Source organism: Typopeltis vanoorti, chromosome 21 (assembly GCF_054136105.1).
Source record: "Typopeltis vanoorti isolate ZY-2024b chromosome 21, IOZ_Tvanoo_1.0, whole genome shotgun sequence".
NCBI lineage: Eukaryota > Metazoa > Arthropoda > Arachnida > Uropygi > Thelyphonidae > Typopeltis > Typopeltis vanoorti.
The window spans coordinates 14093580-14109135 of NC_143569.1; the positions used below are offsets into that span (position 1 = coordinate 14093580).

Below are 15556 nucleotides of genomic sequence, written 5' to 3' on the forward strand. Positions count from 1 at the left end.
ATCTAACTTATTCAAAAGTTAAGCCGAATGACTGTAAAATAACAATCATGATAGACAGCGAGAATGAAAATGCAGCCAACTTGGTAGAGATAGTAAAGAGCAGTGATTTCAGGATATGAAAGTGCAGTTGGTGAAGATGAGGCAAGAGAAGGCAGTTGCAGAGTGAAATAAGGAGATTAGCAGGTTTGTATGGAAGAGAGAGGAAGGCTAGAATAAAAGATGGCAGTGTGAAAGAGGTGTCCAATGATTCAAGAGTCACCATATATGGGGGATTCAATTATTAGAGGTGTGGTAAATGAGAAGGTGCATAAGGTTTGCTTTCCAGGATATAGAATAATTGTGAGCAGAGTAGTTGAAACACTAGATATTAGGAAGAAGTGAGCAAAATAGCTGGTCGAGATGAGCTACATTTAAATGGATAAGTCAGCTGGAGTAATTTTCACTGCAAGAGAGAGTGATGACTGAAGTAAATGGAAGACCTGAGGAAGCAAGAGGTGACGTGGAACAACTGTAAGTAGGGTAGGAGAGCTTATGAATGCAGTGGTAAGTGGCATGAGTGAAGAGAATGAAAGAAAAGGAACGCAAGACCAACAGGGAAATGGGGGAGGTCAGGATGGATGGGGAAACTGCATGAGAAGGGTGGATGATGGATACAGGAGCAGGTGTATGTGTGTACAAGAAAAGATTGAAATGACCAGGGATGTGGGGGGAAACAAACAGGTCTGAAGAGAGGTGTAAGATCAGTGAAGATAGAGACAAGCATATGGAGGTGTCACATTTGAGAAGTGGGTCGGGAAGGCTTGTTATAGAATCAAATAAGTTTGTATGCATGTTTACAAATGCCAGAAGTATTTGGCTTGGAATAAAGGAAATGAAATTGTAGTATTAATAGAGTATATTTGCCCCAAAATTGTTGGAATAAGTGAGAAATGGTTAGATGAAGATGATATTCTGATAGGAATAGAGATGGATGGATATGATGTTTTTGTGAGGATAGGCAAGATAGAGGGGAGAGGGAGTGCTGTTGATGGTAGCAGAGGAGTTACTCCAGCTAAGGTGTGAGATGAAAGGAGTGAACAGTGGCAGCAGTTTTGAAGCAGCATGATGTGATGTGTAGGTGAATAGAATGAAATATCTAGTTAGGTGTTGCTGTGGACTGATAATATGGTGAGCAGTGAGAAGGAAATGTATAGGCAAAGTGTAGCTAATAAGAAAAGGGTGATCATTATGGGTGATTTTAATTATGGTAATAGACTAATGATGAAGAGACAGCATCTGGGGGCAAAGAGAATGACTTTCTTCAGTTTTGAGGGACAACTACCTTAGACAGTATATAACAGAGGCGCACATGGATCAAGGATCTTGAATTTGATTATTTCATCAGAGGATGTTATTGTAAATGAGGTACTGAATCACCCTCCAGCTGGTGAGAATGACCAACTGCTGATTACTTGAATGGTGGCCAGCCATATGAGGACTCTGTGAGAAAGGGATATATTTGGAACATAATGCTGGTGATTGTGGCAAGCTCAGGAGACAACTTGCAGCTATATCATGGAATGAAGAATTGGAAGGAAGGGAGATTGTCGTCTTCAGAATATCAGTGCTGCTTTGGACCTGTTCAGGAACTGTCTGGCAAAGACTGTCTAAATGCATTCCAAAGGTCAAGAGGTCGAATAAGGTGGATGTGAAATACATGAAGGAAGAAGTGGAGCATGCCATTTGGAAGAAGGCATTATGGAGGCAGCATAAGATGAGTGGCAGTAATAGTCAGTTGCATGAGGCATATAAAGTGCAAGCAAGAGAAGTGACTAACTCACTTGGTAAAGGTATCAAAAGTGCAGTATGAGCAGCAGTTAGCTAATGAGGCCAGAAAGTGTCTTAGGGAGTTTTTTGCGATATATGACCAATAGAAGAAAGAATGATTATGGAAGGATGATACTGGTTGGAGAGAATGCTAACCACTGAAGAGAATATAATAGCGATATTAAATGAGCAGTGCATAAAGGTATTTTATTCTCATGAAAGTAACCCAGAAATAACATGTGAAAGTAATTCAGAACTTGAGAAGGGAGGTGGAGCACTGATGTTGTGTGAGCAGGAGGCATATGAGGAATTGAGTTAACTTGATGTCAATAAAGTCATAGGACTTGATGGTATATTATTGCATGTCTTGAGAGAATGTTTCAGGGAGTCAATGTAAACTTACCTCACTAACTTAAGTTTTAGATTTGCCAAAGTTCAAAAAGAGTGGAAAGAGGGCAAAATTGTCCTGCTTCATAAAGTGGGTGATAAGACTAAGGTTTCAAATTACAGACCAGTCTGTTTGTTCTGGAGTTGTAGTAAAGATATTAGGGGCTAGTGAGAACCAGGATTCAGAATTGGGTTGATGCCAACAACATTCTCTTTGATAGATAGCATTGGTTTGCTAAATGAAGGTCGTGTTTTAGCAATCTACTTATCTACTTACTATACCAAGGTGATAGATTCTTTGGAATAGGGGAAACGCATGCAGTGGTATATTTAGGTTGCCATGTAACAATCTGGTAATTAAACTCAGGCAGGTGGGATTGGATAGGTGATTAGTGTGTTGGATTGGAGATTGGCTGTCTGATAGGTATCAGCAATTTGTGTTTGTGTGTGTGGGGGGGGGAGTGATATCCCATAGGCGAAAGGTCGCCAGTGGTGTGCCCCAAGGATTTTTCTTTTTGTGCCCATTGATGTTTAATTTGTATGTAAGTGATATTGGAAAGGGCTTGAATGGGGATATACAGTTGTTTGCAAATGATACAAAGTTGGGAAGAACTATGAAGAGTAGAATGGACATTGTAGCTTGGGACTTGAATAGACTTTCTGAATGGGCTGTTCAGCATAGCCAAGTGGAAGGTTTTAAAATTTGAGAAGCGTAGATGGGATGCAGAATATAAGATTGGTGGGGATATCTTACAGGAAGTGGAGGAGATGAAGGATCTGGAAGTGTTGTTGGATAAGGACCTGAAATTTCAAGGACATTTTGCTAAAATTGAGGACTACATAGTGCATAATGAGAATTCTGTGGAGAACATTGATGTGTAGGAGTAAGGATGTAATAATTCTGTTGTGTAAGTCTTTGATCAGACTGCATATGGATTACTCTGTACAGATTTGGTCACAAGGTTTTTAAATGGATGAAGAGATGTTGGAATGGGTTCAGAGATGATTGACTAAGGTGGTTTCTTGTCTTCAGAATATCGAATATAAAGGTAGATCGAGAGAATGCAAATTGCAGAGGCAGAGTCTAGTGGATAGAATGTTTGGGTAGTGGTGTGTGTGTGTGGGGGGGGGACATGATCGAGACATATAAGTTGGTAAGGGGTTTTTACTGGATTAAAGTGGATCACAATTTCATAGAATGGTTAGAGACCTGCAAAGAATCAGAGACCATCTTTGGGAGCTGTGTAAGGAGAGTATGAGTAAGGAGATTTGCATGAAGAGTTGTAGTTGGTCAGAATGCATTGCCTGAAAGTGTGGAAACAGTGAATGCATTCAAGTCACAGATTGATAAACTGCATATGTGATGGAGGACCTACTGCGATGAGTCATTGACTCTATGGAAGTCTGATATTATTATTACTCCTGATACTCTTTGAATTAGTATACTGACATAACAGTCCATATGAAGACTCATAAGCCATACTCATGCTATTATTTTCTTGTGCTGCTACACCAGTCCACAATCTTAACAAGCCTTCCTTTATCTTACTGTGTACTTCCTCAAGATATGACTGATTCTAATTTGTTTGAGGCCATTCCTTTAGAAATTCTCTCTCTCTTTGCTATGCATTAATGCTTTAGAGTATATATTAAAGAGAGAGAATGTATAAATAGAGCAGCATATCTAATATGATGTTGGTATAGGATTCTGAATGTACACTCATGAGAGAGAGAGAGAGAGAGAAAGGTTGTGGACTTGTGTGGTGGCCTAAGAGTATAACAGCACAAGTATAACTTAGATGTCTTCATATGGGCTGTTATGTCTGTATACTACCATTCATTGCACTGCTTGTTCTACTCATCTACTGTCATACTCTGATGTATTCTTTCATTCTGTCCTGTCACAATCTTCTCATCCTTGTATCCATCCTATCTTTTCTCTCTTCCTTATGGTTACTCATTTTTATCTTACTTTTGTGCATTTCTCTCTCTCTCACACAAACATGCACAAATAACTGCTTCAAGCATCCACTATCAAATGCATTCAAACATGTTCCATTTCTATTTTCTCCAGTTTTTGGTTTGGAGCAAATTTGAATTTGTTCCTTATGTTTGCCAATTGCACACTTTTGTCTCATACAGCTCGGCCATCATGACATTCATCATTTCTGCTCTCTCTTCCTTAATTCAGTATTGTCATTCCTGGACAACACACAAACCACTTTCCCACTTAAACTGTCAGTATTTGCATGTCATAAAAACTTCCCAAGATTTCCTTCAGCATCCTTTTTACCCATCTTTCAAATAATTTTGGCTACAAACATAACTCTGATATCCATTCATTCCTTCCATTTCTGAGCTTCAGTTCCTGACCTTATTTTAATATGGAGAAAATATCCATTTTTTTATCTACCAGATAACTGAATCTCTCTCTCTTTCTCTGATCAGTTTCTTCATTTGTCTGTTTTATCCTCAGCATGCTTTGTTTCACTCTTTATTTCATTTGTTATGAAGGACCTGGTTTTCAAGAAACATTTTTTCATTAAATATCTTTATTCTTTCTTTTCATAATTTATGTAATGGTTTGATCCAAAGTAGGATTTATTGAATTTTGTAACTGAGAATAAGATGTCATCATACAGCTTATCTTGATTATTTATATCTAATATTAAATGTAAAAATTAGCATATTCTAATTTGAAATAAGTTTTGGCTAGTAGTATTTTCACTGTGTTGAGAATAATATTCTCTGAGAAGGAAAATGAATCAGATGAGCTTTTCCCCACATGCATCTGTTATGATAAACTGGTGATCTTAATTTAATATTTGCATAAAATTTATTATAATATGCAGTGATGATTATGTTAATAATCTGTGTAATGTAATTGTTATTCATGTTTTGTAATTTTTAATCTGTTATTTGCAGAAATCTCGTTTTCTTGGATGGAAACCAGTGTGGACAGTTTTAGAGAGGGGAGTAATGTCCTTTTTTGTATCAAGGTAATAAACTTCATGGATGATTATTGATATTATGAGATGTAAAAAATTTTTATTATAAAGTCATCATAGCTTAACAGAATTAATAATTAGTATGTATGATAAATAATTACGAATTTACACACATGTAACCAAACTACATTCAGACAATATAAGTATAAAAAATTAAATTTGCTTTTCATAAGTTTTTCAGTTAACATATAGTAACTAATAGTGCACTTGCATTTTGAGAGTACAGCATTAAAATGATGCTGAAGGCCAGGTAGTACTTAATCAGCCAGATAGCACAGGCCCAAAGCTATTTATGAGTTAGGAGACTTGGTTCAACTGGTACATAATCCTTCTGCCACGTACTCTTCCATGTTATGCCTAGAGTGCAGGTAGAGAGTCAGAGTAGTGGCATGTGGGAGGCACTATTGAGGCCAAATTTTGGCAAGGAAACTGGATACTCTCTATCTATATGAGTGTCATGTCTAAGAGTCTGACTCCTCTCACTATACATTCCTACTATTTTCAGCTGTTCCCAAATCAGACTATGAAAAATAGAACAATGATAGTCAATTTAAAAAAAAAAACTTCAGAATAACTCTCACAAAACTGCAAATCAAACAAAATGTAAAAATACATGCCAAAATTTCTACAGAAAAAAAAAAGCTTTCACATCCATTATCCATGATTTATATTAGATAAGAAATTGTATTGTAATTATTTACCCAAGTGCGAGCAAACAAAAGTTCACACATAAAGTATTTTCATGATTAGCTAAATCCTATAGCTTCCTCAGTGAGATTTCAGTAAAGGTCAGAACTAGTCAGAGCAGTGATATTTTCCATAATGCATGGCATACATGCCTGAATGAAGTATACAGGATACTGAAGCAGTTGATGTGAAGTCAACAACAACTTTTGTATATAAGTAACCGAGTTATGAATACACCTAACTGCATCATTTTGGTTTGCTCACATGGGATAAATAATTAAAACAGGAATTTAAGTTCTTGTTAAATGTTTATGTGATAAGAATTTGGCAGTAGGACCAGGTGGGATATCAACACATACCACCTAGCTAAAGGAATGTTCAGCTGAATTGTCTCTTGATGTGTTTATATAACTTGAGTCTCAGCTCAGGAAAGATGCCAGAGGAATAGAAAGAATGTATAAAAGTTCCATTGCACAAGCATGGTCCAACAACTGATGTTTAATTACTTATCTTTCACTATCCCTAGAGTGATGGTGAAGATTTTAAAGAAGTTGCATGAACTTGACAGAAATGGATTTAAAAACAAGCTATACTTTGCAAGGGACAGCATGGATTTACTAAAGGGAGGTCATGCTTCAGCAGTTTGCTGTTTTTTTTAATGATGTTACAGCTTTGTTGGATAAAGGGAATACACTATAATACTGTTGGACTTTGCTAAGGCATTTGATAAAATGCAACATATGAAAGACCATTGAATAAACTGGAGAATATGGGATTAAAATATAAACTGTTGACCTGGATAAGTGGGTGGTTGCCAGATAGATATCAGAACATGGTATAATGGGTGTGAATCTGTTAGATTTAAAATGACGTGGTGTAATCAGGGAAGCAGTCCTTGGACCATTGTTATTCAATTAATGATATTGGCAAAGATCTGACTAAAGACATTGAGGGCAATCAGGGATGCTACTGATATCTAGCACTTATAGGAATGATAATGATTTGAATAGGCTGGACCTGTGGTCAAACAGTAATGTCTTCTCATTTCAGTATTAGTAATGTAAAGTTATGTACTTTGTCATGATGAGACTTCCAGCAGCATATTATATTGATGGGATTATGTTACTAGAAACTGATGAGGCTGGGGATATTGATGTTATGCGGGATAGGGATTTGAAGTTCATAGATCACATTGCAAAAATTGCAAATACAATCCAGAGGATAATTGTGATGTTGAAATGAATATTGACATGCAAGGATAAGGAAGTTCATTTTGCCACGATAGAAGTACACCTGGACTGCTGTGTACAGATTTTGTTTTCTGGGCTCAGAGGAGATAAGCTATGGAAAGGGTGCAAAGAAGAATTATGAATATTATATCAGGATTATGGCAATAAATGTAAATAAAAATTTATCTAAATTTGGAGATGGAAGTGAGCTCATTGCCATTTCTGTGTTTGCAAAATTTGTTTTTCTAAGTTAAATATTCAGAAGTGATTATAAATTTAATTAATTAATTAATTTATTTATTTATTCATATGGCATGAATAAAAAAACATAGCACAATACACTGTCACTTTAAAACATATAAAATTAAAAGTATTTTAAAAACCAATAAAATTAAAAGGTTACGTCCATATTAGTCAAATAGTTCATTGCTTCGGGTGTAGCAGTTAAAAATTCCAATTTGTCTCCTGAATATTCTCTGAGATAACACTGAGTCACAATACGGTCCATAGTTTGTCTTTGAGCTCCACAATCACAATGCAGGGATGGTCGTTTACCCCATTTAAAAAGCATGTCTGCACATACACCATGACCAGTTCGTATTCTATTAAGCTGAGTCCAGAATTTTCATGGGAGGTGTGAGCAAGCATCAAAACTTTCTTGTATTTCTTTGAGAGAAAATTTTGTGATGTCATCTGCCTGGCTCTCCCACTGTTCTTGCCACTTTTGCTTCAGGTCAAAGTTAGATTGTAGTAGTAGTAGTTGGGCTAATTGTAGTGGTGGATGTCTTGATCTCAATCGTCATACACTTAAGTCTGGAAGATCTAAATGTATTGGTAGGGCTGTGTTCTCCAAGATTTTCTTATACTCCTGTAAGAGAGCCTTAGTCCTGCACAGATTTGGTGGAACAATGTTGCTAAGAGCTGGAAGCCAGTGTGTGGGTGTGGATTTAATTGTGCCAGAAATCAGTCTCATTGTCTTATTTAGTTGGTTATCAACAAGTTTAACATGTGTGCTATTTAGCCACATTGGTGAGCAATATTCGGCAACAGAGAAAACTAGACCAAGAGCTGTAATCCACAGATTATTAGCTGTTGCTCCCCATGTCGTGCCTATTAGTTTTTGTATTATGTTGTTACAGATTCTTAACTTAGCAGAAACGTTTGTTAGGTGTTGCTTGTAAGAGAGTGTGCAGTCCAGGGTCATGCCCAAGTATTTTGGAAATTTATTGTGTCGTAGTAAACATCCTTCAAAGAAGATATGTAAGTGACATCTGTCATATGATTATTAAGGTGAAAGCTTGATACTTCTGTTTTGTCTGGATTGAGCTGGAGTCTCCATTTTTTGTAATATTCACTTATTGTTTTCAGATCTTTTGTAAGTACCTCTTCAGCCTGACTCATGTTTTTGTGTCGAATGGCAATTACAGTGTCATCAGCATAACAGAATTTGCATGAGATGGTAGCAGGCAAGTCATATGTGTATAGGTTATAAAGTAAGGGTGCCAATACTGACCCTTGTGGAAGACCATTATTAAGTTTTCGTTGTCGGGACATTTTATTTCCTAATATAACTTGAAAGAAACATTCAGTGAGCATGGAGGAAATTAAGTGTGCAGTCCATTTACATGAGACAATGCTAAGAAATTTGTATATAAGACCTTCATGCCATACTGTATCATAGGCTGCTGTTAGGTCCAAGAAGACAGCTGATGTTTTTTCTTGCTTCTGAAATCCAGCTTCTATGTATGATGTTAAAGTGAGCACTTGATCACAGCAACCACATTTTTCTCTAAAACCAGCTTGTTCAATTGGGACATTCTGCATAATTGGTATGGACAATCTGTTGTACAGAAGGCTAGGCCAGTCAATAATATATCAAAAGAATTCACAGAACCATTTTATAGTATTTGGCCCGCTATTAATCAGAAATTCAGGATGGACACCGTTGAAGCCTGGGGCCTTGCCTGCTTTGATATCTTTTATGATGGCTTTTACTATAGTGAAGATTGGGGCATATTGTGAAAAAGCAGGGGCATTTGTTTTTAAAGCTCTAAGTTCTTTCTCAACTTTCTTGGTATGTTCACGGTCCCTAGGTGCCCTTGACATATTAACGATTTGATTAGCTGTTTTCTCAGGGGAAATAATTGTGCTTTTTCTTTTAGATAGATTAGTTATGGATAGTTGTGGGAGAAGATTCCAAGCTTTTCTACTTGATCATTTGAGGTCAAGGTTTTCAACCATATCAATCCATTTTGTTTTTCGAGATGAGTTCAGGCTATGTAGTAATTCATCTGCTATTTCAGGATCTTCACTTTTCAGGAACGCTCTATAGAGATGTTCACTCTCTTCATTCCATCCAGGGACATAATCCTTTCTGTAATTTCTAGGGATATATTTTTTTGCAGTTGATATGATTGCTCCTACAAATCTTGTACTCTGCAAATCTAGCAGGTATCCAACAAACACATTTATCCAATTCATTTGCAAAATTTCTCCAATTTGCCTTTTTAAAATTCCAACGTGGTCGTGGAAAGCAACTTGCTATTGGTAGTGTCATACCGATTTCCAGTAACACCATTCGATGTTTACTGTGTGGGAAGTTAGAAAGTACATATCGTCTTGCTGGTAATGGTTGCCCTTCTGTGTTTATTGAAACAAAACATAAGTCTGGATTAGACTCTGTTTGCCATGCTGATGATCTAAAGGTGTTTCTATCCTTGGTATCAAATACAAGGTGTATATTATTTATTTCTGCCCATTGAACGAGGATTGTACCTCAGTCGTTGTTATCGTGGTACATCCGCTCTTCATGATGGCTATTAAAATCACCAATCCATACTGTTGGATGTTGATAAGTAGGTATCACATCTATAGACCATGATGTTAAAGGATGTTTATAGACATTGACTATTGTTATGTTGTGAATTTTCACACTCACAAGACGGGTATCATTATCACATCTCATAGAAAATGCTTCTGTCAGGACAGAAGCATATTCTATATCATCCTTGATATATGTTGCAATGCCATAATTCCGGTGGTATGTAGCACCAATCAGAGTGTAACCAGTTATTTTTCCTCTTCTATTAAGGTCGTCTTCATTGTCAGCATGTTTCTTGAAGAAGCACAACGTCAATGTTATTTTCTTGTAGTAGTTTGCAAAGATAGTCACATTTTGCTCCGTTAATTCCCTCGATATTCAGTTGATTCATCTTAAGGCTAAATCCCAGTTTTTTGTCAGCATCATCAATAAAATTAGAAAAATCAGTATTATAAATTTAAATAAGTTTGTAATGTCACATGGAAATTTTTGGAATAAAAATTCTTATTTCTCAGTATGAGGAATATTTATGAAAAGAGATACAGTGTTAAACCTGACCAGATAATTTGAAGATCAAAGATTTGAGTTTTATAAATTCAGTGGAATTTTTTATTGAAGAAACAGACTAACAAATTAGAGTGTGGTGTAGATTACACAAAAATTTAGAAAAACTTTGTAGGTAGAACTGCTTATGAAATCAATATTCGGTTGAAGAGGACATCCTTTTTTTTTTTTTTTTTTTTTTTTAAATGTAGTTCTGGGCCATAGACTCTAGAAGTCTCTCATGTTATGTTTTGAGTTGCATTGAACAACAGCATATCATACTTAATAATTTGTTTTGTTTATTAAGCTGACTTCTGGCAGGCTCCCTATTCACAGAAAATATATGTTTCAATCTCAGAGAAGCAAATTCATTATCTGGTTATAAGCTTCAGAGTCCAAAACAACAGTGTGGTTGCCTTTGTCATCTTTTATCATTTCTTTACAGACTGCAAGGCTTTAATTTCTGACTGTAGAATATTCAGTTTAGGAGGTTTTGCAGCACTGGAGAAAAGAGAAAAGATAATTATCTGCAGGATTTCTGTTCAGGATGTGAACTAGTCATTACTAACACTATGTTCCAACATAGATCTGCATAAATTCACCTGGAGGGAGAGAGAACACAGAAGAAATAGGAAAAAACTTATTGACTGTTATTTTTGATTTTGATATCTTCAGGACAGTTTGCAATTTAGCAGTATTGTGAACTAGTCTGAAGTTTTAGATAAAACTTCAGTTTTAAAAAGAGTTTTTAAAAAGAATCATGCATTTAAAAAAAAAAAGTCAAAGCTAAGAAGTTTTTAGAATTAAACTCAAATACATAAATATTATTGAGAAAAAAAAAAAAAAAAAATATATATATATAAAGTTGAAAACAAAAACCAAACCAGCAGGAGCGCATTGACAAAATCTATGAATTAATTGATTGTTTCACTTGGGTCATGTTTTGTGAAGTTGTTTGCAATGATAGAAAATTCAGAGCTGCCTGCCTAGTAGATATAAAAAAAAAAATTACAGGTGGTACTAGAAAAGAAGACATCCTATCAAGAGCTGCTATCAAGTAAGTAAACAGGTGTTCTTCTTAGAGAGTATATAAAGAGAAAAGGAATTTAAGAAAGTTGTTATATGTAAAAATAATAAATAAATAAATAATAATAAGGCTTAACAAAAATCATAGGAAGAATATAGAAGATAATATTGTGAAGAGTTAAAATGTTCTGGAGGCTATCGAAGAAATGAATGAAAGCTTACTGTAAATAGGAATCAGATGATAAAAATGACACAACAATCTGAAAAAGAAGGATATTCTAGATGTCTGGAGTAGTGTTTCTTTAATTAATCTCACACGCACAAAGAGTAGCAAAATCTATAACTCAAGAGTGCTCTATATGTAAGCACATCATCATCAGTGCCTATGATTCCGTTGTCCATTAGTGTTTGATGTTTTACCATTCTTTACCATTTCTGTCTGTCCATTGCCAGGTGACTCAAATCCTGCAAACTCTTTCTGCACCAACTCCTTCACATCTACCCACTCTCGCTTTGGCTGTCCTTTTTATACCATTCATTGCACCAGCATCAAGGTTTGATCTTTCTGTTGTTCATTCTTCAAAAAGCTTTAATTTCCTTTGAATTATTTTTCTGCATTAGATTCTCTTTGTAGTTTATACTTTGCTACTATACAGTTCTTCATTTGTTACTTTTTGCACCTTAAATTCATAGAATCTTTCAATAATGTGTTCTTTCGAAACCTCATATTTGTCTCAAAGTCTTTGACCATTATCTCATAGCAGCCTCTGTAGCAGTGAGTGTGAGAATGGGAAAAAAAATGCTGAATGTAGCTTCTTAAGTCCAGAAATTGAGAGAGATAGTCTACAAGGATGGTTGTGGACCCAAGGACTGCAGTTTCATTCAGAATTATAAGTGAGGAGTCTATGGCATTGGTTAGTTCATTTTGAGCAAAAGCTATAGGCATTAATTAGATGAGGATGATATAGGGATGGAATGTAATGTGTATCGTTTTTAGGAAGGATGGAAGAAGTACTTTGCTAATGATAGCTAAACAGCTGAAGGCAAAATAAATAGGAGTTTTCTCAAGAGGATAGAGATGCAAAGAGCAGTGCATTAGATTATTAGATTACCAGGTGTGAAATAGAGGTCAGCAGGACAAAATGTTTAGCCTGTTGCTAAGCCAGGGCTATAAAGAAAGATGTGAAGGGCAAAGGCATGTATTGCTAAATTAGCACAGAGGGCAGGACAAGTAATTATTATTGGAGATTTTGCTGGGGACATAGTTTAGAAGGAGAAAAGGTAACATAAAGAGAAGGAACTGGAATTTATATAGCTACTAAGAGATAATTACCTGAGACATCATGTTTTAGGGGGAACTCAAAATTTTTGAAAGTGCTTGATGTTGTGATCGGATTGTGACCACAGGATTTATAAATAATCATGGTTGTCCTTGCCTCCTTTTGGCAAGATCGATCATGTGATCTTGACCTGGGAGGTTGTCAGATGTGGAATTTTATTTAATATTAAAATATAGATGAATATCAAGCAAGATTCTGAAGAAATATAGTATGTCCACACTTCATAGAACCGACCTTGACTCTTGTTTTTTTAAACTCTCGTTTAGATTTAAAATAGCTTTCTGTAAGTTATCTTCAAAGCTATCTTCTTAAATTCTGTCAAGCAGAGTTAAAATAGAAATATACAAAACAATCGTTAGACTGATTTTGATATAGAACAGAAACCTGTAGCATAACAGACTAAGACGAAAAAGCATTGCAGATCTTTGAAAATAAAATCCTCACAAATATCTTTGGATCTGTAAGAGATAACACAACAGATGGAAAAGAAGATATAAATCAAGAACTATATGAACTCTATAAATCTCCACTTTATCTGATGAAATCAGAGCTTGCAGGTTGAAATGGCTTGGGCACATGGAAAGAATGGGTAAAGAACAAATGGCTAAACAAGCTTTTAAGATGAAACCTGATGGAAAGCGACCTAGGGGAAGACTGCATCAGCACTGCGAGGATAACATTCAAATAGACTTAGCTGAGAAGAGAATCTTGGACTGGACTGAAAGAGCTCAAGATAGAAAAAAAATGAAATAAAAAAAGTTGGTCTTAGCAGCAAAGAACCTTAGGAGTTTCAACAAGCTAAGGAAGAAGAACAGAGAAGGCCATTATGACCAACTGAGGAGGTAGCTTGAGCCTTGCGCATTCTTAAGAAAGTGCCATGGCAAGAGAAAATCTGCAAGGAAAAGATGTTAACAGTGTATGAGTGGTCAAGAAAAAGACAGTATCGGACCATGTATTAGGTTGAAGATAAATCATGTTGGAGTTAGATGGATGAACAGCATCATAAAAGAAAAATAAATAAACTGATTCATTTTTATTTTCCTTTTTACAAAATTTGGAAATCCTGCTCAGCAGACCAAACATGGAAGTGTTTCAAACCACTTCAGAACTGTGGAACAAGCTGTCAGAGTGCAGAAACTTTGGCTCATGTTGCTCAGTGTTGTTTTCACATACACATGAAATACATGTCAGAAGATATAATGCAGTAGTGAGAGTTATAGAGAATAGGTTGGAGAACAAAGGTTGAATAACAACAGTAGAACCCTATAGGACTAACATTGGATTGAGGAAGCCTGACCTTGTAGTAAAGAGGAGATGAGCTAGTAATTATTGATGCACAAGTTGTGGGTGCTGGGTGACCACTCACTATCGTCTATCATGAGAAAGCTGTCTACTATGCTTGAAAACCAAGACTCAGTGTGACCACTTCAGGAAGAACACCACATCATACCAAAATTTACTTCTGTAACTGTATCCTTTAAAGGCATATGCTATCAGCAAAGTTATATGGACTTACTAAGCTTCAGACTGTCTTGGGCTGATTTCAAGATTCTCTGTTTGCATGTCTTGCAGGACACCTGACAGCATGGAGGTCTTACCAGATAATGACCTCTTAAATCCTCAAGCCTGGAGTCAGATCTTCTGGTCCTATATATGGGACCATAATATGTAGCACTGTTTTCAGTGCAAATTATGAAAATAAAAATTTCCAGTATACAGAGTGGTGGTCTCATACTGACAATGAAATTTATTTCCCCCTAAAACATGTTGATAGGTGCTGAGAGGTATGCTGTTCACAACCTACAATTAGATGGTGTACATGGGATATCTTCAACATTGTTATCTGATTTGTGTGTAACTCAAGAGCTGCAGAGGATACTATGATTGTATTACATATTGTTTATATTATTACTAACTTCCTACTAACTTACTAACTTCCTACTAACTTAGAAACCTTAGTCATTACTAAGGTTTCTAAGTGAAGAAGTGAAAAATTCCTTAAGATATCCTTAAGGAATGTGCGACACAGTTGGCTATGTCCTTGACTAGGTTATTTAATGAGTCTTGCATTGGGTAGGGTTCCTAAGGAGTGGAAAGAAGGCAAAATATTAGTACTCCATAAGCATGGTTCTAGGACAGAAGTTTTCAATTATTGACCAGTCTGTATAACTGCAGTTGTGCTCAAGATATTGGGGAGATTGGTTAGAAATAGAATACAGGATTGGGTTGATGGATTATAGCATTCTTTATGATGGTCAGCATGGATGTGTAAAGGGTAGGTCCTGTTTTAGCAATTTACTTGCATTTTATGATAGGGTAATGGGTGTGTTAGATAAGGGAGAAACATATACAGTGATATTTTTGGACTTTGCACAAGCATTTGATAGATTACCACATAAGTTGGTAATACTTTATACTTACAAGCTTCAGAGGATGGGAATATATAATATATTGATTAGATGGATTGGAGATTGGCTTTCTGAACGATACCAGCAGGTTGTGTATGATGGAGCACTGTCTCTAAAAAAAAAAGAGGGTAACCAGTGGCATGCCTCAGTGTTCTATTCTTGTGTTCCTGCTCTTTAACTTGCTTGTAAAGGATATATCATATATTAAGTGTTCCCCATCAGCTACAACTTCCAACTCTTCAAGCAAAATGTCAGTTGATTTCTTGTTTCCCATCTCTCACTTGTATCCCACACTGATATG

The 15556-nt window shown here is 36.0% G+C and overlaps 1 protein-coding gene and 1 long non-coding RNA gene across 2 annotated transcripts in view; one reads left to right on the plus strand and one right to left on the minus strand.

Moving 5' to 3' along the window:
* LOC150094636 (oxysterol-binding protein-related protein 1-like) overlaps window positions 1-15556 on the plus strand; it is a 714206-nt gene that overhangs the window by 261883 nt on the left and 436767 nt on the right. Inside the window, exon 9 of the mRNA XM_090411347.1 lies at window positions 5119-5192. Coding sequence (XP_090267473.1) covers window positions 5119-5192 — 74 coding nt within the window. The remainder of the gene's footprint in view (window positions 1-5118; window positions 5193-15556) is intronic.
* LOC150094637 (uncharacterized) overlaps window positions 5466-15556 on the minus strand; it is a 150024-nt gene continuing 139933 nt past the window's right edge. The window contains exon 3 of the long non-coding RNA XR_016550147.1: window positions 5466-5722. This is a non-coding gene — a long non-coding RNA (uncharacterized LOC150094637). The remainder of the gene's footprint in view (window positions 5723-15556) is intronic.